Below are 22,369 nucleotides of genomic sequence, written 5' to 3'. Positions count from 1 at the left end.
GAAACAGGTGGCAATTGGATGTCGTGCCAATAAATCACAGCTGTCTGTAAATCTGGATTTGTCCATAATATTTGGTATTGATTCCTGGTTCTCATCATTTTAGTTTGTCTGGAACTGCTAATCCAGATAATCTAGGTTTCAATCTCAGGTGTAAATTAGATGCACCTTTCATGGAAAGGTATATTCAGCTCCTAACTCCACTCAGTGAAGGGAATATCTGGCTGGCTCACAGCGTTGAATTACAGGGTGGCTCAGTGATCAAAGGAAACGAGCGCATGTGTTCTGTAGATGGAGTCATTGGTAGAGAGGTTCCAGAGGAGGAGGGATGCCCTGTACATTAGGGGGATTTGAGTGCCACCTCCCCCTTTGCTGCTGCTTGGCACTGCCCTATGTCCTTATTCAGAACAAGGCTAACAAATAGCCCATGGTCTCAGACGCATTTCCTCATCATGATCCTCTGGATCTTAAAGGCACTGCACCCACCCCTTGGGTACTCAGAGAATTTGCAAAGTAAGCCTGTTGGGGAGGATTTAACTGTGTCGCAGCCAGTCCTGTCAAGTGTTTTAAGGGTCACCCTTACAGGACCACGCCTACAAATACGTATATGTGGAGATCATATAGATATATCTGTAAGGAAGAAAAGGTTAAGTCAAACTTAGCAATGAAAATTCCATGTACACTCCATAATCAGTGATGGATCATAATTTAAGTAGCAGTCATCCACCTTACCAAAGCTTTAGGCACCTGAGAAAGGATCTAGTGCATTCCTGACATATATGACAAATAAACTCTTTTCGGACTTCCAGCTGGGTACTGTATCGATTATAACTGATGTTTTGATGACAAACTCAGTGACAGAGTTTGTCTTTGAAGTGTCGGTTCTACTCGATATTGAGAAGAGTTTATTCACCTTTGGGCACTTATTTTTGCCCTATGTATTTCAGCAAGTTGGTATCTTTTATTAAGCAAGGGCTATATCCTATTTCAGTTCAGCACCCTATCCCTGCCATGTCAGGGAATTTTCAGTGCTGGAATCTGCTTCTAAAAATCATCACTGTGGCTTTTGAAGCTCTCCTACGTTGGAGCTTTCCTCAAGTTAATGGACTGATTTGCCCAGAAATTGGCTTGCACCTCTATTTACAGTTAGAACTAAGGACACCTTGATCCTTATGCTAAAAATAATGTAAAATTAGCCTATTACAAAGTACATTTGTTAAAAAGTATGCTAAATCTTACAACCTTGAGATTTGTCTCAGTAGAGGCATCCACAAAACAAGAAACCCAAAATAACCAATTTTTAAAAAATCCAACAAACATTGAATGTGCAGAGAGAGAGGAAACAAAGCATGTAAGCAATAAAAACGAGCAAATAGTATGCAGAATGAAAGTGAGTCTACAGACGCGAAGCCTGGAGCTGACCTCAGCTTCAGCCTTAGTTCAATGCCCTGCAGAGCAAAATGTTGTGGAGCCAATTTCTGCCTGTTACTTTCTGGTCTTCCAGCTTAAGGACATGTGTATCTGAATGCTATGGCACATTCCAGGGCTCTGATAGGTACAATGGAACCTGGTAACCATCGCAAAGGTTCAAGCGACTGGGAATCGGGTCCTTCCAGCATTCATCGCAGTTCTGGGGTCTATGTTACAGCCTTTCAAACTTTTTGTTGGCAGAATGTTTTTGACTGAAAATTTGATGATGTGCAATAATATGCTTGGCAAAATGAATGCAGGAAATGTAATGCTTTGTATATATTAGGAAAATGTGGCCCTTGAGAAAGAAGTTTGGGAAGAAAGCTGGTCTTTCCACAAAATGTAACATAGCCCAATAATGACAGCCCTGGAAAACTTGAGTTTGATGTTTCTCAGAGAGATGAGGTGCATTGTAGTACCTCTGAAAATTCTGTGGGAGGAGGCTTTCCATCACCTTCTGCCAAATGGATCGTAGCCTAACCGGAGAGGCCAGGGATAAAAAAAATCCTCCAAAATATTGCCATCTGATGATTGACTAAATCAGTAATGAAGTGTTGGTGACAACACCCTTGAGAGCTGAAACGTACACTGGACTCTTGGACAGCATCAATGCAGTCGGCTGTGTGATTCGATGCTAGGTCAATTCTAACCTGCTATGATTATTATAATAACAAAGGTAACAGCTTTACTTACAGTGTGCTTTTTTTCATACAGATGATGTAGCTCAAAGTGCTTTACAGGGGGATAAAGTGCAAACCTGAAAATAAAATTAAAAATAAATATGAAAATAAAAGACAAAAAGATGTTAGTTCAAAAACAAGGTTGAGCTGGCATTTAAGTGTCAGCTAAGGCTGCATCCATTATGGTTTTAGGTATTGAATCCTACAGGTTAGGAGCATACTCAGAAAAGCTGACCTTACCTTTTGAGGGAGATTGTTTAAATTTAACCTGAGAGTTCGAGCAGGATTTATACGACAAAAACAATTCTGTGATGTACTCCTGTACCAGACCATGAAGAACTGTAAAAACAAGTAAGAGAACTTCAAAATCAATTCTAAAAGATGCAGGAAGTTAATGCAGAGTAGCTGGGATGTGAATGATCTGTTCCTTCATTCTGGTTAGTTACAAGTCTAACAGCAGTGTTCTGAATGAATTCAAGTTTATTAATGTATTGCTTTGAAAGGCCCGTGAAATTGCATTGTAATAATTTAGTCTATTTGATATAAAGGCATGAAATAGTTTATTAGATCTCGGCAGTACCACTTTAAGTATGAGAAAAGCAACTAATTAACAGAATGCATTTCCAGCATGCCTGTCAATCATTTTTTGTTGCTATGGATGGAAGTGTGCACTGTGCAACTCAATGTTATGTCAGTAGAGTATTGAACATTGCACGTAGAATTGGGAGACTGTCACTGAGAAATAGCCATTAATGCAGTTACTCTAGATAAACTTTAAGCTTCATAAGTGGAGCCTAAAACTAGATTCCATTGTAATCCAGGCTATTGATTACAATGAACTGGTTTAACAACTATATGATCAGTTTGATATAAAGCTGAAGGAGTTGAACCTAAATCATATAGGAAATGATGCTGACTTTACTTACTACTCCTCTGAGCTGCTTGTAAATTCTTAAAGATGCAGCACAGTAACAGGCCCTTCTAGCCCAATGAGTCTATGCCACCCAATTACAGGTGTCCCCCTGCTCTACGAATGTTCGCTTTATGCCACTTCGCTTTTACAAAACACCTACATTAGTAACCTGTTTTCACATTACAAAGAGGATTTTCGCTTTTATGAAAACATTTTCCCATATCAATTAATAGTTCTTCGCTTTACGGCATTTCGGCTTAAGAAAGGTTCCATAGGAACGCTGTACGTGAACCCCTGTACATCAATGTGACCAATTAACCTATCAACCATTACGTCTCTGGACCGTGGGAGGAAACTGGAGCACCCGGAGGAAACCTACACAGTCATGGGGAGAATGTACGAGCTCCTTACGTGCAACAGTGGGAATTGAAGCCCGGTCGCTGGTGCTGTAAAATGTTATACTACCCTCTATGGAACTTTTTTAAAAAAAGTTGAAGTTCGATTTTAAAAAGCAGCTTTCTTATAGGAGCTCATAATGCAATTCTAAGATCATGTAACAGAGCAAAATCTGTATTAATATAGGTTCTCTGTACAACTGACATAGTTTGGTGCTTATTATCACATTGAGCCTTTAGACAGTGAATATTGATGAAGGCATGTAGCTGCTTTACCATTCAGATAAATCTGCATTAAAATTTGCTCCAAGGTTACAACCCTGCTGGCCTGTGAAATGCAAGAATTCACCAAGTTACAATGTGGGACACTCTTCAGAATCTGGAACTGAGCCGCATTGTTGAGCAAGTATAGAGAGTACTTTATTCTGCTGTGGTGGTTGACCTGACTGTCCTTTATAATGAAGGTTTTCAGTCACAGATTTGCTACATTGTCTGAGGCATTGACTGGCCTGTAAACATAAACGTAGTTGAAATCATTCGACATGTAAGGAGTAGGTGATAAGCCGCTCTTTCTTTAGCGTCTAATTTCAACTTAGACATTTTATTCTTCCCCATTTGAATATCCATCTTAATATTTTGCTAAAATTTTAGTTGGGACACTTTCTCAGTAGAAATTTGAGTTTGTTCAGAGAGGAGAGGAGTTCTGTATGCTGGAATGAACATAGATTTTATCTTGAATCCATGCTTAAGTACTGTAGAGGAATAATTGAGGCCATTGAGCTGTCTTCAGTGTTTCTGGTTTAGTGAGTCAGTGCTTTAAAGAAGAACTACTCAAGCTGACTTCCGGAAGACAATCAGTAACTTCTGCCAGTAACACTGGTCCTAAGGGGAAAAATTGAAACGGGATGGAAAAAGAAGAGGGAAGGATTAAATTCTACTTCTGTCTTTGCAGGAGTCACATTTAATTTACTACCCTCAAAACATCAAAGTACAAAGTATACTTCTTATCAAAGTACATGTATGCCACCATATGCAAGCCTGAGATTCATTTCTTTGTGGGCATACTCAATACAAGAATGAGGGGTGACTTTATTGAAACATAACAAATGTTGAAAGGCCTTGACAGAGTGAATGTGGAGAGGATGTTTCCTGTTGTGAGGGAGTCTAAGACCTGAGGACACAACTTCAGAATAGTGGGATGTCCATTTAGAATGGAGATGAAGAGGAATTTCTTTAACCTGAGAGCAGTGAATAGAAACATAGTGAAACTACAGCACATTACAGGTCCTTCGGCCCACAATGCTGTGTCAAACATGTAACGTTAGAAATTACAGGGTTGGCCCTGGCCCTCTGTGGAAATTGTTGGAATTTGAAATCTGTGGAATTCGTTGCCACAGGCAGCTGTGGAGGCCGTCTTTATGTATATTTAAGGCAGAGGTTGATAGATTCTTGATTAATCAGGATATGAAGGGATACAGGGAGAAGGCAGGAGATTGGGGCTGAGAGGGAAAATGGATCAGCCATGGTGAAATGCAGGAGCAGACTCAATGGGCCAGGTGGCCCAAATCTGCTCCTATATCTTATGATGTTATAACAGAATCAATGAAAGACCGCCCAACTTGGACATAGAGCCAGTGTGCAGAAGACAATAAACTGTGGAAATTCAAAAAAGAAAGAAATAATGACAACAATAAATATCAAGAATATCTGCTGAAGAATCGTTGAAAGTGAGTCCATAGGTTGTGGTAGCAATTCAGTGATGGGGTGAGTGAAGTTATCTCCTCTGGCATTCACAGTAAATACAAGAAACTTAACAGAATTAATAAAAGACCACTCCCCGCAGGGTGGACAGAAAACCAGTGTGCAAAAGACAACAAACTGTGCAAATACAAACTGAGAGGAAACAAGAAGTAATAATAATAAATAAATAAGCAATAAATATTGTACATGATGGGGAGAAGGCCTACTTAAAAGTATCCTGCATTTGACAAAGGGAAGGTACCATGTGGCTTCAAGTAGAAGAGGAAGGAAGTCCTTTATGAGCTTGTAACTTTATGGTCCCCTGCTTGGATGAATATGGATACCAGCAGAGATTTTGTGACCTCATTTAGTTAAATTGAAGGCTGTCTGGTAGCAATATGAAAGAGAGGATCAGGAACCGAATCATGCAGTTAGCTAATTGGGGAAGTTCACATTTTGTTTCTGTGGGACAATGAGCAAGGAACCCACAGAACTCATGGCACACTTCATGATTAATGCTCTCACGTTTGAATGTATTTAAACAGTACAAGATTGTGTTCATTCTGTGAATCCTCAAGCTGTCCTCACAACAAGCTGAAAAACGTCAAAGTAAATTCATTATCAAAGCACATAAATGTAGCATATACAACTTTGCAATTCATTAATTTGTGGGCCTTCTCAATAAATACAAGAAACATAATAGAATCAATGAAAGGCCACACACGACAGGATGAACAGGGAAGCAATGAGCAAAACCATATAAATACAGAACAAAGGAGAAAAAAGGAAATAATAATAATAAATAAGTATCGAGAACATGAGATGAAGAGTTCTTGAAAATGAGTCCATAGGTTGTGGAAACAATTCAATGATGGGGCAAGTGAAGTTATCCCCTTTGGTTCAAGAGCCTGATAGTTGAGGGGTGGTAGCTATTCCTGAACCTGGTGGTTTGGATCCTGAGGCTCCTGTACCACCTTCCTGAGAGTCATAGAAAATACAGCACAGTAACAGGTCCTTCGTGCCAAACCATTTAAAGTGCCTAGTCCCATTCATGTGCACTCAGACCATAACCCTCCATCCATGTATTACCTACCCAAGATTCTCTTAAACATTGAAATCGAGCTTGCATGTGCCACTTGTGCTGACAGCTTTCAGGACCCTCTGAGTGAAGAAGTTTCCCGTCATGTTCCCCTTAAACATTTCACCTTTCACCCTTAACCCATGACGTCTCATTGTAGTCCCACTCAACACCAGTGGGAAAAAGCTGCTTGCATTTGCCCTTTCTATGCCCCTTATAATTTTGCTGACAGCTGTGAGAAGAGGGCATGGCCTTGATAGTGGGGGCCAAATGAAACTTCGTATGTGATGGCCTGCACTCCTCTGAAGGTGACACTGGGTGAGTAGGTGCTAGGAAGCGAGTTTAGAGCCTTCATGTAATCTTGTCTCAGATAGTAGCTTGTGGATCTTTGATTCCATTACCACGGTAAGTTGACTTTAGTAATTAGAATGTGAGGAATCTGTTAATAGGTAAGACTAGATTGGCACTCTATCAGTATAAATCAGCTGGATTACACCTCTGCCAAATTAAACTCCCACTCACTCTACTTGGAGTATTTTTGGAAGTAGGTAACTTTGATGTTGGCAACCTACCTGTTCCCCTGGATGATTCAGTAGGCTGAATACACTAATGGTTTAATATATAAATTTTATCCATTTCAGGAAGTTGTGACAGCTGCGATTGATATCTCTGGTTAACGGGTGTTCGGATTATTGCAATACAGGCGGTATATGGGCATTGGTATAGTAGGACAGAAACAGCAAACCTCCAAAGCCCCCTATCTCTCCCACGCACAGGCAGCAGCTGTCCTCCTTGCCCTCTCCCTCCTCCAATTTGCTCCAGCAAAAGCACCACCCACCATGCACAGTCCCCAAAGAGACCACGATCTCAAGTCCATCAAAAACTACGTCCATCCCAACACTTCAGCATCCCTGACAGGTTCTGTTTCTCACCAGCGAGGAGGAGAGAGATACCGCTCCTGCTACAGTGGGCGGGGGAGGGGGACCAGCAGCTTTCTGTATTGATGTTACAATCTGCCACGTTGCTTCTCTGAGCCCCACCACCCCTCGACTCAGGGACCCCTCTTGCTCACCATCAGAAAGATATTTGTTTGATATACTGTAATGGTATTTAAGATGACTTTATTCTGCCATGCACAAGAATCCTTACAGTAAAAAAAAACTCCTTTCCTTTCCCTCTTCTATTCCCTGCTCTGGACACTTACCTCTTCTCACCTGCTTATCACCTCCCCTGGATCCCCTCCTCCTACTCTTTCTCCCATGGTCCACTCTCCTCTCCTATCCGATTCCTTCCTCTCCAGCCCTTGACCTTTCCCACCCAGGCTTCACCTATCACCCTCTAGCCATCCTCCTTCACCTCCCCACCACCTTTTTATTCTGGTGTCTTCCCCCTTCCTTTCTAGTCCTGAAGAAGAGTCTCGGCTCGTCATTCATTTCCATGGATGCTGCCTGACCTGCTGAGTTCCTCCAGCAATTTGTGTGTGTGTTGCTCTGGATTTCCAGCACTGCAGACCTTCTTGCGTTCATTGTTGTTCAGACCATAACCCACAGAACTTCTCAGTGCTACACAAATATTTAACCAAAAAATGAATTCAAGGTCAGGCTCAGAACTACCACAATGTTGAGAGACTGTGCACGCTACTTCTGGGAATGTTTACAAACAGTACTAAGTCAACAACTGGAGAGGAATGGGTGTTTCTGGACTATGAGCCTTGGTCCTGATGTAAAGTCAAGGCAGTTTTTTAAGGTGTGAAACACACAACACAATGTCAAATGATAAGCAAAAACCACATGGGCCAAAGCTGGCAGCATGGTAGTGTAGTGGTTTATATTACAGGCTTTATATTACAGGCAACACAGGTTCAATTCCTGCCACTGCCTGTAAGGAGTTCCTACTTTCTTCCCATGTCCGCATGGGTTACCTCCAGGTGCTCCGGTCTCCTCCCACAGTACAAAGACCTACCAGTCGGTAGGTTAATTGAGCATTGTAAATTGTCCCCTGATTAGACTAGGGTTACATCAGTGGTTGCTGGGCAGTGTGGCTCGAAGGACTGGGAAGGCCTATTCCACACTGTATCTCAATAAATAAATAAAGTGCTGATGAAATATTTCACTTGAGTCACCAGTGTCCTAATGCTGTGGTAGTAATTTCATATTCTCCTGAGGGAGCCTATTGATAGTCATCCTCCAGGATAAAGTGGTGCAAATTCTCCTTCAGTGACCCTCAGGGAGGAGGCTACACAGCAGACTCAAAAACAGATACTTTCCCCGAGCAGTAAGGCTGATCAACACGTCCACCCACTAACTCCACCACTACTTTATAAATTCCCATCAGTCACCTTATGTACAGCCTAGTATCACTTTATGGTCATACTATCAATGTATACCAGTTCTCTTATGTACTGTATTTATTTATTTATGTCTTTATTTTATTTTGTTTTTTTTATAATTTGTCTTTTTATGCTGCATCAGATTTGGAGTAACAATTATTTTGCTGTCATTACAGTTGTATACAGGAAATGACATTAAGCAATTATGAATCTTAAATGCATCACAGCAGAAGTGAGAGTTGCCCATTTCCTCAGCAATTGCTTTCTTTATTGGCACTGCTTGACTGCAGATGTGCATTTTGTATCATATTTCCAGCATCTAAAATATTATAATTGTCATAATTAGGTGTGCTCATGTGGCTGTTAATGGACTCTTTTACACCCCAATGCTGATTGATGGTGTGGTCTGAGAAGAGGAATTGAGTTTGTGGATACGCTGCTCTGTCTAGATAGTTTTAATTCAGTCTGAACATTTAGGAAACTGTCTGTTGAATCAAACCACAGCTTGCATTGAAAATGGCAATTTCATGCAGACATTAGTCCTGACCAGGCTTAGTAATGATGTGAATTCTTGATTCTGGTCCAGAAATGTAGATGCAGATTCAGTTTCACTTATTTATTTAGAGATACGGTGCGGAAAAGGCCTTCTGGCCTTTCGAGCCGCACCATCCACCAATCCCGGATTTAACCCTAACCTCTTTACAAAGACTAATTAACCTACTAACCAGCGCATCTTTGGGCTATGCAAAGTAACCGGAGCACCTGGAGAAAGCTTGCGCATTCCACATGGTGAACAGACTCCTTACAGAGGACGCTAGATTTGAACTCCAAACTCTGGTGTCCCTAGCAGTAATAGTGTCAGGCTAATGGCTACACTACTGTGTGACCATCTACATTCACAATATAGAATGAAATGCTTGGTTTGCCAACAACCAGCACAACTTAACGATGTGCTGGGGCAGCCCGCAAGTGGGACAACACCAGTAATGTCTGGCTGTTCTTTGAATTGTTCTGTCTAACTCTGAATAAATCTGAAATTTAAAAAACAAGTAGAAAGTATTGAAAATAATCAGGAAGTTGGGCAACATTTATTGGGAGAGGGACAAAGTTCAGGTTGCTAACTTGAAGTTTTAACCCTGAATCTCTCATCACAGATCTGTTATTCCAGCATTTCTTTTGTTGCAGGTGCAGAAGTGGGTGGATTATTTGGCTTTGAGTCATCTGGAGAACTCTTATTGGTTCACTTTCCACAACGATTACAAGGCAGTGGGCTTCCTCTCAGTTACTGTACAAAGTTATTTATATTAACTGCAAGTGGAAGCAGATTATGTGTGGTCAGTCTTCCTCACAGAGATTCTTTATGCCCTGGACCATTAAACAAGGGATCCGTAGACCCCAGGTTGGGAATCATAAATGCCAGTCAAACAGCATCTTTAAAAAGATTTCTGTCCAATAACCTTTCCTTAGAACTGTGGAAATAATACAATATGCCTGACAACACTTGGTAGAACTGGCTGGTCGGTACTAACAAAACTCCTACCAATTCATGCCACAAGTATTATCATCCAGGGGGCATTGATGGGGATGGGCTGTGACAGGCCCCACCCACCTCAGCATTCCAGCTGTCACTGAGCACATTAGGCTGGTATGCACGTGCACCCTTCCTGTCACGGTGATGGAAGCAATGATTCAGGATTTTCACAAGAGAAATGGACAGATTGTTGAGAGAATAATCTGTGGGATTGTGAGGAGAGGATGGAGAATGGGGCTGATTGGGTTGCTGTACAGAGGGCCAGTATGAATCTGATGGGCCAAATTGCCTCTGTCAGTGCCAGAGTTATAAGTATGCAAGTATTTGGAATCCAAAGTGTGCTTAAGTTTTGATTTATTTATTTAGAGATACAGCACGGAGTTGGGCTTTCTGGCCCTTCGAGCCATGTCACCCCAGCAACCACTCGCAATCCTGATTTAACCCTCACCTAATCATGGGACAATTTACAATGACCAATTAACCTACCCGGTACACCTTTGGACTGTGGGAAGAAACTGGGACACGCAGGGGAAAACCTACACATTCCACAGGGTGGATGTAGAGAGACCCTTTACAGAGGATGCCAGGAATAAACTCTGACTTCTTTGATATTTTGTCCATATACATCAGTCACGTTAAGTTTCTGTGAACTGTGCTTGAATTATAAGGAACTGAAAAGGACAGACCACATATTCAATGAGCGGTTGTTTGGTGTGCTTTTGAAGTGTTATCCTGCAGGGTTTTCAGCTCACAGCATTTACTGGCCCACGCAGTTGCTGAAAAACTTCTGTGTGAAAGATTTTTGGCTTGGCTTACTTTAGTTTCATTCTCGAAACTGGAATATTGTGATTGGTTCATGGATATATGAGGTGCCGTGGTAGTATAGTGGGTTAGCGTCAGCTCGGGGTGACAGGTTTCAGAGTTCTGTGAGGAGTTTGTAAGTTCTCCTTCTGGGTTTCCTCCCACAGTCCAAAGACGTTCCGGTTAGTAGACTAATTGGTCATTGTAAATTGTCCTGCAATTAGCCTAGGCCCTAGGGGCTGGGTTTGCTGGGTGGTGGGATTTGCAGGAAGGGCTGTTCTGCACTGTATCTCAATAAATTAATAAATGTGTATCTGAATTATACTGAAGAGGAGAAAAGGGGCAAGATATCTTAGGGTTAGCAGAGTGACATAACTAGTAGTAAACAATGTGCAAAAGACAGCCAACTGTACAAATGCAGAAAAAATAATAGTAACTAAATAAGCAATAAATAACTTGAACAAGTTATCTTTGAGTAGCAGAGAAGGTAAGGGAGCAATGGGTAAAGCAAATAATATTTCAAATGAGGCCAGTAAAAAATTCCATCATGGCTTACCTGAAGAGTTATTTTTTCAGTAGCATTAATTACATAAGTAAGTAAAGTGGTATTAAGCAAAAGTGTTATGATGCAATATGAATGTAATGTGAATTGGGACTTCGGAAAAAATAGGAGATTGAATTTGAAGTTGTACATAAATTACTCCGCTCCGGGAAAAGAGAATTTTCAAAGCGCTTTTTACAAGTTGATCCAATGGACACCAGGGAGGAATTGAAACTCTACTGATTTGAATGAAAACTTGACTCCTTTACAAGATATGGGTACTCACAAACAACATAAATGCCTTCATGATCAAAGGTACTCAGTAAACCATTATTAGGGTTAAATTTGTGAATAATTTGAATATATGAATCATTCTTTTTTTAAAAAGAGGGAAGTAATGTATGATGTATCCCGGGGGGGGGGGGGGGGGGGGTTAACATTTTTGAAAGTATGTGTCCAAATTGGTGATAACTTAACAAATTGTTTTGTGTGCCTTGGTAGTTTTGAGCAGAGATTAATTATCAATGATTAATGAATTATTAACAATAATTAAGGAGTTCTTAAGGAAAAATGATGGATTCTGTTGCTTATTACATGTATTCTTTGTTTCACTGCTAATAAAAGTATAACAAACAGATTGAAATAACTGTGTTTTAGAAAACCTGTTAAAAAAGACTAATAGAGGTTGGCCACTGATTTTCTAGAAACTGATGGTTCGGCACCTCTTTTAATTCAGATAAAATTACAAGACCAAGCATCACTCACTTTTCGTGAAATGTCTGTTGGGTGAGGTGAATTAAAGAATTTAACATGAAGGACATGCTTTGGTTCATTGCTTGAGGGTGGGAAAAGGTAGAACCTTCAACACTAAAGAATGGCTAACATAAGTTGTGACCTGTCTTGATGTTTGGTAATGTGTCTGAAGAAAAGCTTGACGATAATTTTACAAGATTTTGTGTACCAAAGGAGAAAGTAGTTGTTCATGATTTGCTTGCATAAGCAAAAAATGTTACAGGACCTGCTTTCAAAGATATAGCAAGTAGTGTTAATGAAGAAAATCTATGTCAGTGGATGATTGTTGACAACAAAACACCTGTTGTGTGTCACCTTACGGACTCTGAAATTATAGATGGTGTTCTAAATGCTGATTAAAAACACTAAATGATGATTGCAGTGATGATGATGAAACAGATGAAACTGAAAGATTGACGATTGACAAGTTAATTGAGTTGTTGAGTGATTTAGTCAAAGATTTAGAGAAATGTCCCTTTATGATGGAACAAGATCCAATGAATTTTTATTTGATGCAAGAAAAATTACACAGGGAGAGATCAAAACACATGAAACAACTTTGCCTAGATGAAATGTTTAAAATGATAACTGAGAAGCAATGTTCTTTGTAAGTGCAGTAATTAATAAAGTTACATTTGATTTTTATTTAATAATCCTTGTTGGGCTTCTACAGTCCATTTTTGCCATTATTATTGCATGACCTCTTTTGATCCGGCAAAAATATTAATCTGGCAAGGCTGAGGAATAGAGGGTGCTGGAAAACTGCTAGACAACCTGTATCCCGGCTTCAGTTTCCACTGGTCCCTGTAAGGAGTCTGTAAGTTCTCCCTGTGACCACATGGGTTTCCCCTGGGTTTCCCAGTTTCCTCCTACAGTCCGAAGACCTACCAATGAGTAGGTTAATCGGTGGTCATTGTAACTTGTCCTGTGATTAGGCTCAGATTAAATTGGGGGATTACTGAGCGGCGTGGCTCCAATGTTCTGCGCTGTATCTCAAACAATTAATAAATAAATCAATAACACCACATGATCTCTGCTGCCAAGCCAGTGTGAGACATTTCCTGTGAAAACATCTCAGGGCTCTCAGGTTGTAAAGAATCATGGCTACTTCATTGGGCAGTAAGGATAATTGTTATGTATTTTTTTATGGGTGACGTTTAAAGAATTGAGGAGCGGTATTGAACCCCAGGTGCTAAGAGAATTGCTGCACATGCCATAGATTTGCCACCTCTGTCTGTTCAGCATATTGTGTGTGTTCAAAGGTTCATCTTATCAAGCTATACAACTCTGAGATTCAATAAAAATGTATCTAAATGATTCTTTATATTCCAGCTGTAGACGCCTTTAGTGTAAGAACACATCAATTCATAATAGTTACCGTCACTGATACTAGTATTTTTCATTCTGGATTAATTAACTGAATTTAAATGCCTGATGGTAACTAATCCAGTAATCTAACCACAATGCTTGCAACTCTTTGCGGGTAGAACAACTCACTGACCAAGTAATTCTGGCGAATGAAACTTGCTGGTTCATTAATGGTATTCCCACAAACTGAGCTGTGCTGATATTATATGCATCCTCCATGACTACAGGCAGTTCCTAGAAATGAGAATGATGCTGGTGCCTGGTAGTATGTTTTATGTTAACTGGAGTTGATTATGACTTCTCCAAGCCTGTTTGAATATGTAACGGGACAGCCGCAAACTGAGCACATCGGCTAAATCCTACATTCAGCAAAACAAAGCATTCATTGTTTGCATTTTGACAGCGAGTCAATCCTGACTGTGGTCATGAATAAACTAAATCCAATTTGCCACAACTCTTGTGGGATTTAAATCACAGTGATTATGCATCGCACATTGGGAATCCGATCATTCGAATGCGGTGTGGAAGTCACAGTGCTTTGGCGTTTGGAGAGAAATGCAAGCTATCAATAGCTCAAAGTCAGAATGCAAAAAAAGTGCACAATAATGAAATAGATAAAACAGTCAAAAAGTCAAAAGTAAATTTATTATCAAATGTGTATATGTCACCACATACTACCTTAAGATTCATTCTTTATGGGCATTCACAGTAAGTAGAAAGAAACATAATGGAATAAATGAAAAGCTACATACAACTGATCAACAGATGATGCAATAGCCTCTGCTCTACGTACCGTCCTTACACATCTGGAGAAGAAGGATGCTTATGTGAGAATGCTGTTCTTGGACTACAGTACAGCATTCAGCACCATGATTCCATCCAGGCTCGACAAGAAGCACAGAGACCTCAGCCTTGACCCTGACTTGTGCAGTTGGATCCTGGACTTCCTGTCAGATCACCGGCAGGTGGTAGGAGTGAACTCCCTCACCTCCACCCCTCTGACTTTCAAAACAGGAGCCCCTCAGGGCTGTGTACTAAGTCCCCTCCTTTACTCCCTGTACACCCATGACTGTGTTGCCATCCACAGCTCCAATCTGCTAATTGAATTTGCCAATGACACTATATTGATTGGCCTAATCCCAAACAACAATAATTAGGTGGCCTACAGGGAAAAAGTAATCTCTCTGACACAGCGATGTCAAGAAAACAATCTCTTCTTCAATGTCACAAAAACAAAAGAGGTCGTTGTGGATTACAGGAGGAATGGCGATGGGCTAACCCCTATTGATATCAATGGACCTGGGGTCCTGAGGGTAAACAGCTTCAAGTTCCTCAGCATCCACATCACCAAGGACCTCACGTGGTCTGTGCACACCAGCTGTGTGGTGTAAAAGGCACAACAGTGCCTCTTTCACCTCAGATAGTTGAAGAAGTTTGGTATCACCCCCAAATCCTAAGAACTTTCTACAGGGGCATGATTGAGAGCATCCTGACTGGCTGCATCACTTCCTGGTCTGGGAACTGTACCTTCCTTAATTGCAGGACTCTGCAGAGAGTGGTGCAGACAGCCCAGCGCATCTGTAGTTGTGAACTTCCCATGATTCAGGACATTTACAAAGAAAGGTGTGAAAAAAGGGTCCAAAGGATTATTGGGGATCTGAGTCACCCCAACCACAAACTATTCCAGCTGCCACCATCCGGGAAACGGTACCACAGCATAAAAGCCAGGACCAACAGGCTCCAGGACAGCATCTTCCACCAGGCCATCGGACTGATTAATTCATGTTGATCTGAGTGTACTCTATATTACATTGACTGTTCTATGTATTATAAACCACTATGATTTCACATTGCACATTTAGACAGAGATGTATCGTAAAGATTTTTACTCATGTATGTGAAGGAGGTAAGAAATTCAATTCAGAGACGGACAAACAACTGATGTGCAAAAGGTGACAGCAAAAAGAAAAGCTTATAATGATAATAAGTTGTAGAGTCTTTCAGGTGTTAGCGATTATTTCCCACCTGCAGTTGCCTTCAGTTCAAGGAGTTCAAAGGTCAACTTGCTGACGGAACCAGAGTCACGTATAGATTAGAACAGGTGGTGAAGATGGACTATTATTCAGTGCTGGGGCGTGTAAAGTGGAAACACTATGAGGTTCACATGACAAATGCGAGGAGGTACAAGACCAGACTTGGGTTGAATAGAATGGCTGCTGCAACGTTAGATCAACCTCCTCACTCTCAGTCAGCCTTCACCATTGCACTATTTGACACAAGCCAGAAGTTAGTCAATTCAGTTGCTGTTCTAGAAGGCAGAATATTTGTTTATTGATTGATTTTACCAATCAGTTACAGCCCTTCGAGCTGTTTCGTGCAACAACCCCTAGCTTAATCACGGGAGACTTTCCAATGACCAATTAACTGATTACCTGTGGATCTTTGGACTGTGGGAGGAAACGAGAGCACCCTGAGAAAAGCCATGCATTCCATGGGGAGATGTACAAATGGCATCGGAGAAAAACTCCAAACTCTGATGTGCCAACCTGTAAAAGCATCATACTAGCTGCTACGTTACTATGGCGCCCAATTCCTTCTGGCCTTTTCCTAAGCTGAACCCCTATGCAGATCCTGTAAATCATAAAAGGTATGTTATTTGGACCTGGCACTTTGGCAGCATGGAGAAAGGATACTACAACTACATTTTAGTTGTTTGTTTTACATCACTGGCCAGACCAGCATTTATTTCCCACCTGTAGTTGCCCTTAAACTGAGTGAGTTCAAAGGTCAGCTATCAGTGAGACTGAAGTCAATATAGACTAGAGCAGGTAGTAAAGCTGGCATTTTGCCCCAAACCCTCCCCTCTCCCAACGGGAGGAGATTTCTGCAGAATTTCTGAAGATTGTCAACGTTGCCAATGGTTTAAAAAAAATTTCCATTTACCAGAACAAAATCAGAACAGGTACATCAACCTCCAAATCCCTCCTCTCACACAAAAACCAAGGAAAAATGGATCAGGCACATTGACCCCCCCCCCCCCCCCGCCCCAAATTCTTTCTCCCACACAAAGAACTGAGAAGGTCAGGTGGAAAAAAACACAGACTATTAAAAACTATAAGGCTGCAAAGTCCACATTGAAAACACAAGAAAAGACATGGGCAACACTCTCCACAGCAGCAGCCTGTGCCCTCTTTGGTAGTGGAGAGAGTGATCAAAAGACAGGTAATCGGTGCTCACCCTCTGCACTCATTCCCTTGCTTCAATCACATTCGTTGCTCTAATCAGTGAACAATGACGGCTTTTATAGGAGAAATGGAGCCAAACATCAGCTTGCAGCCCGTCCTGCAATCTGCCCACTACGAGGTTCATGCATGCTGCTTCAGCCTCTGAGTGCTCTAGGAGACTGCAGAATGCTGGAAAACCCAAATGATCTCCAAACTTTCACACTCGCCTGGATGTTTCAATCACTCTGCTCACTTTACTTGGTGAAATCACCCAATGATCTCCAAGCAGCAAAACACAGGCTCCAACAGTTGCAGAATCATATCCAAGACAGGAAACAAGGATAAAAGCCATTAAAAAGTGAAAAAGATGGTTCCAGATGATGTTGAGCAGAGAAGCATTGCACACAGGCGACATTTGGACTGGAAGTCTTCACTGGTGTGTTGCTTTGTATTTCCAGCATCAGCAAAACTTTCTGTGTTTTAGATTCTTTCTTATAGGTACAGGAAGGTTTCCCAATCTTTTTTTTTGCTTCACCCATTTCAGAGAGACTTATATAACCTCTGTCCTCTCTTTAATTCTCCACATTAGTTGTAAACACTGAAAAAGCACACTTTCTTTGTATTATTGCACTCCATTCCAAGATTACTGAGCTGTAGGAGAGCCTGTTGGTTAGTTTGACAATGCCAAGACACAGTCATACTGAAGTAGTTTTTTATTTGGCAGATCCTCCTACTAACCTCAGCAACATTGATAATTGAAGTAAAAACTATTTATTGGAAGTTTGGGAGAATTAACAAATTCCTTCCTTCAAATAGCCTTACTAATCTATAACTGAAAGTATGTAGTTGATTTCAAATAAGGTCAAACAAATGGCAACGACTTTTCAAGCAGATTGTCACTTTGCTCTTTACAATGGCATTAATCAAAGAATCAGAATGGAAAATCATAAAGGCTGAATTCTACAAAGAATTGATTCCAGAAATAATTTTTCTTCTCTCAGTGTTGGGAATGCAATCCATGTGTTGCAATATGTGTAATGTTACACTTAAAAAGATTGTTTTCTCTCAAGTATTATTACCATTATGACCTGAATATTCCCATCTTGAAGCTTTTTAACACCTTGGTCAGAGATTCATTGAATGCTACACCCCAGAGATATGCTGTTCAGCCTATCTAGTGTGTGCCGAACTGTTAATCTACCTATTCCCATCGACCTGCACCCAGACCATGGTCCTACATCCAAGTACCTAATCCAAATCTCTCTTGAATGTTGAAATGGTTCCCAGATCCAACACCTGCACTGGTGCACTGAGATCTTTAGTAACCATCCCTATTTTGGCAGTACCTCAAAATGAATTTCTCTAATCAGAAAGCAGGAACTGATGGATTTTACTGCAATCTTTGGTAACAATCTAGTTTTACAATTTGTTAAGAATGTAGAAAATAATGTTGGTGCCTGTTACTTGCTTGTACTGTGATTGGTGTGGTTCTGAATAAAAAATTAATGTCTATCTAAACTGTCCCATGTGGAGTATTGAGGCAGTTCTCCTCTGAAAGCGATGTGAAACTTTGGTTGATATTTGTTTATTTGTCTCAGTAGTTTTGGACAGTGTTTAATCAGGAGGAGGGTTCTCTTTATACCGGCCAGCACTCAGGGAAAATCAGCAGAAACAAAGAGACAATTAAATCCCTAATTCATCTCAGTATCTTTTGGTACCTCACTATCAAGCCTGTGATAGTACTGTGATACAAGTACTCCTTGTATTTTAATGTGACACATCTGAGCAGAGTGTTTCTTGAGATTTTTTGAGGAACGTGATCCAGTCCAATTCTGCACTTTTTGGAGCAATCTAGCCTATGCCGTTCCACCACTTTTTCTCAAAAGAAGGGACTCATGGTAGCATAGTGTTAGCACAGAGCTTTACAGAACCAGCGACCTGGGTTCAATTCCCGGCACTGTCGGTAAGGAGTTTGTATGTTCTCTCCGTGACCATGTGGGTTTCCTTCGGATGCTCCGGTTTCCTCCCACAGTCCAAAGACATACCAGTTGGTGGTAGGTTAATTGGCCATTGTAAATTGTCTTGTGATTAGGCTAGGATTGAACTGGAGCTTGCTGGGCAGCACAGCTAGTATTGCATGCTTTGTCGAAATAAGTAAGTAAATGAACATATAAATAAGCTACAGGGATTATGATTTGTTTTAAGCCAAACATTGTAATTGTAGAAGTGTCTCATTTAGTTCACCCTGAAGATATTAGTCATGATTAATACAAATTGAATACAAAAATATTGGAGACATTCAAAAAAACAGATAACATCTGTGAAGTTAGAAGAGAGTTGATGTTTGGCGATAAAATCCTTCAGTTAAAATTCAGCAAATGTTGAAATTCATCCCCACCCTCTTAGACCTGGCTATTCTTCAACACAGAATGTCTCTTTCTGCGTAATGAAAATCCTTTTCCAATGACTTCATTTGTGCATGTACTGTGCTGTATATGTTATGCTGTAAAGCTGCCTTAATGGCATGGAAGTGTAAAGGAGAGTGTGTTATATGGATAAAATGAATTGCTGGTATCTTTGTGAATATTTAAAAACCAGAAATAGGGTTAGGTCATACAAACCTATGAATAAGTTTGCATTGTGCAAGAAATCAGAATCAGGTTTAATATATTATGGAATTTGTTGTTTTGTGACAGTACAGTACAATACATAATTAAAAACTACAATAAGTATATATAAAAAATAAATTAAGTAAGTACTGCAAAAAGAGAGCAAGAAAGAATAGTGCTGTAATGTTCATGATTTCAATGTCCATTCAGAAATCAGATGAAAAAGGGGCAGAAGCTGTGAGTCTGTGTCTTCAGGCACCTGTATCTCTTCCTTGATGGTGGCAATGAGAAAAGGACATGCCCTGGGTGATAGATGCCCCCATTTTGAAGCTCAGTACTGGTAAGGCTTGTACCCATGATGGAGCTGGCTTAGTTTACAACTTTCCAATCCTGTGCAGTGGCTCCTCCATCCCAGATGGTGATGCAATGACTTGGCCACCACAGATGCCTGTGACAATGAATTCCACAGATTGGCCACCCCGGCTAAAGAAATTCCTCCTCATCTCTGTTCTAAATGGACGTCCCTCTGTTCTGAGGCTGTGCCCTCTGAGCCTAAACTCCCCCATCATAGGAAACATTCTCTCCACATCCATTCCATCAAAACCTTTCAACATTTGATAGATTTCAATGAGATCCTCCCTCATTCTTCTGAAATCCAGTGAGTACAGGCCCAGGGCCATCAAACACTCTTCATATAGAAAACCTTTCAATCCTGCAATCATCTTTGTGAACCTCCTCTGAACCCTCTCTAATGTCAGCACAGCCGTTCTTAGAAATAAACACATTACAGTTCATGATAAAACCCAGACCACAAAGACAGTCATACATCCAATGTGCGAAAATGAAAGAACAAATCATACAAACAAACCTCCTCTCCAATGTCAGCACATCCTTCCTTAGAAAGGGCATATCACTGGCATATGCTGTGAAATTTGTTGTTTTGTAGCAGCAGTACATTGCAATACATAATAATAAAAAGAAACCTTTAAATAACAATAAGAAGTGTATATAAAAAATAAATTAAGTAGTGCAAAAAGAGAGCAAAAATAATAGTGAGGTAGTATCCATGGGTTCAATGTCCATTCAGAAATCTGATGGCAGAGGAGAAGAAGCTGTTCCTGAACATTGAGTGTGTGCTTTCAGGCTCCTGTACTTCCTCCCTGATGGTAGCAATGAGAAGAGAGCATGTCCTGGGTGATGAGGGTCCTCAATGATGGATGTCACCTTTTTGAGGAATCACCTTTTGAAAGTGTCCTGGATTCTGGGGAAACTAGTGCCCATGATGGAACTGTCTGAGTTTATACCTTTCTGCATCTTTTTTCAATACTGTGCAGTGGCCCCTCCATACCAGAGTATGATGCAGCCAGTGAGAACTCTCTTCACTGTACATCTGTGGAAATTTGCCTTGTAGTTTAGTTAGATTATGGCCAGGCTGGTCTTTGATCTTTGTGAAGATTTATTTTGGTATTTCCCTAAGTAAAGGAGGCATTGACCTGGGTATTGTTGACCAAGCAAGCTGACTCCTTGAACAGAGTGCATGCAACCCACTTCCGTAGATTATTGAATTTAAGGTGGAATTGGAGTTGATAACTATGTTTGAGGTGGAGATTGACAGGCAATTGAAACTCAAGGGAAATGTATGCTACAGGGAGAGGGTGGGAAAAATGCTGCTTCTATTCCCACTAAATCAGCCAATGATCTTATTGCACAGCAGAGCTGTCTCTTAGGTTCAATTTGTTTACTCAAGTCAGGTTCATTTACTTATCACATGTACAGTACAAAACTAAACTTATTTCAAAACTAATTTCATAACGTGCGTGAGTAATGATAAACCTGATTCTGATATGGGTCTCTATTGCAGGCTGAGAGTGGGAAAGGGCAGGGAGAGGGGACTCATAGTTGGGAAAATGGGAAGGGAGAAGTGAGGGAGCGAGAAGCACCAGAGAGACAATGATCAATAGACCGATTGTTTAGAATCAGATGACCTTGTCTGGTGTCTCAGGGCTGGATGTGCCACCCCCCTCCACACCTGGCACTTCTTCTCTGCCACCTGACCCAAACCCCTTCCGTGGCGCTCCAGCTCCTGCCAGACTTACAAGCTCGCTCTGCACGCCATGTTGACTGTGCAAAAGTCTTGGGCACCCTGGCTCTGTATATAGAACTGAGACTTTTACACTGTACTTTAATTGTCTTGGGCACCCTGGCTCTGTATATAGAACTGAGACTTTTACACTGTACTTTAGTTGTCTTGGGCACCCTGGCTCTGTATATAGAACTGAGACTTTTACACTGTACTTTAATTGTCTTGGGCACCCCGGCTCTGTATATATAACTGAGACTTTTACACGGTGCTTTAATTGTCTTGGGCACCCTGGCTCTGTATATAGAACTGAGACTTTTACACTGTGCTTTAATTGTCTTGGGCACCCTGGCTATATCTATGAATGATTTTTGCTGGTACTGTACAGCAAAACAGACAGAGAAATGTGCCATTCTCATTAACAACCAACACAACCACAAGTGTCTGCGTTCCAGTGCCAATAACTCATGTCATCTCTGTTCATCAGAACATTGCAAGCAACAACAACTAATAAACAACAGCAAAACAAGACACTTTCCTGCCTGTCGATCCACCCAACTACGTCTGATCCTAGAATCCACTGACCTGGGCTACTCGCTGACCTGACATCCATCCACAGATGTCCTTTGGCTCTTCTTTTAACACACAGCACTGAGTGGAGGCCTAGACTCCGACCTGACCTCAAACTCCCCCACGTCTCTTTCCCTAAACCCTAACCTGACTCCCAACTACCCTCTCTATCCCCAAAACCATCCTTATGAACCTAAAGAACAACTAAATTTAAGCCTCAACGGAAACTGCAGCTCAGCACCTTCTCGGCC

General features: G+C 41.0%; 1 protein-coding gene across 3 annotated transcripts in view; it reads left to right on the top strand.

The window, feature by feature from the left end:
• Positions 1-22,369, top strand: part of afap1l2 (actin filament associated protein 1-like 2) — a 267,324-nt gene that overhangs the window by 19,142 nt on the left and 225,813 nt on the right. The window contains exon 2 of one of the 3 annotated variants that reach the window (XM_059947907.1): positions 9,788-9,868. The exons of the other annotated variants lie outside the window; for them this stretch is intronic. Within the exon in view, the coding sequence (XP_059803890.1) occupies positions 9,788-9,868 (81 nt within the window). The remainder of the gene's footprint in view (positions 1-9,787; positions 9,869-22,369) is intronic. 3 annotated transcript variants of the gene reach the window in all.

This window comes from Hypanus sabinus, chromosome 22 (genome assembly GCF_030144855.1).
Source record: "Hypanus sabinus isolate sHypSab1 chromosome 22, sHypSab1.hap1, whole genome shotgun sequence".
Lineage (NCBI taxonomy): Eukaryota > Metazoa > Chordata > Chondrichthyes > Myliobatiformes > Dasyatidae > Hypanus > Hypanus sabinus.
This window is presented reverse-complemented; position numbering and strand designations above follow the sequence as displayed.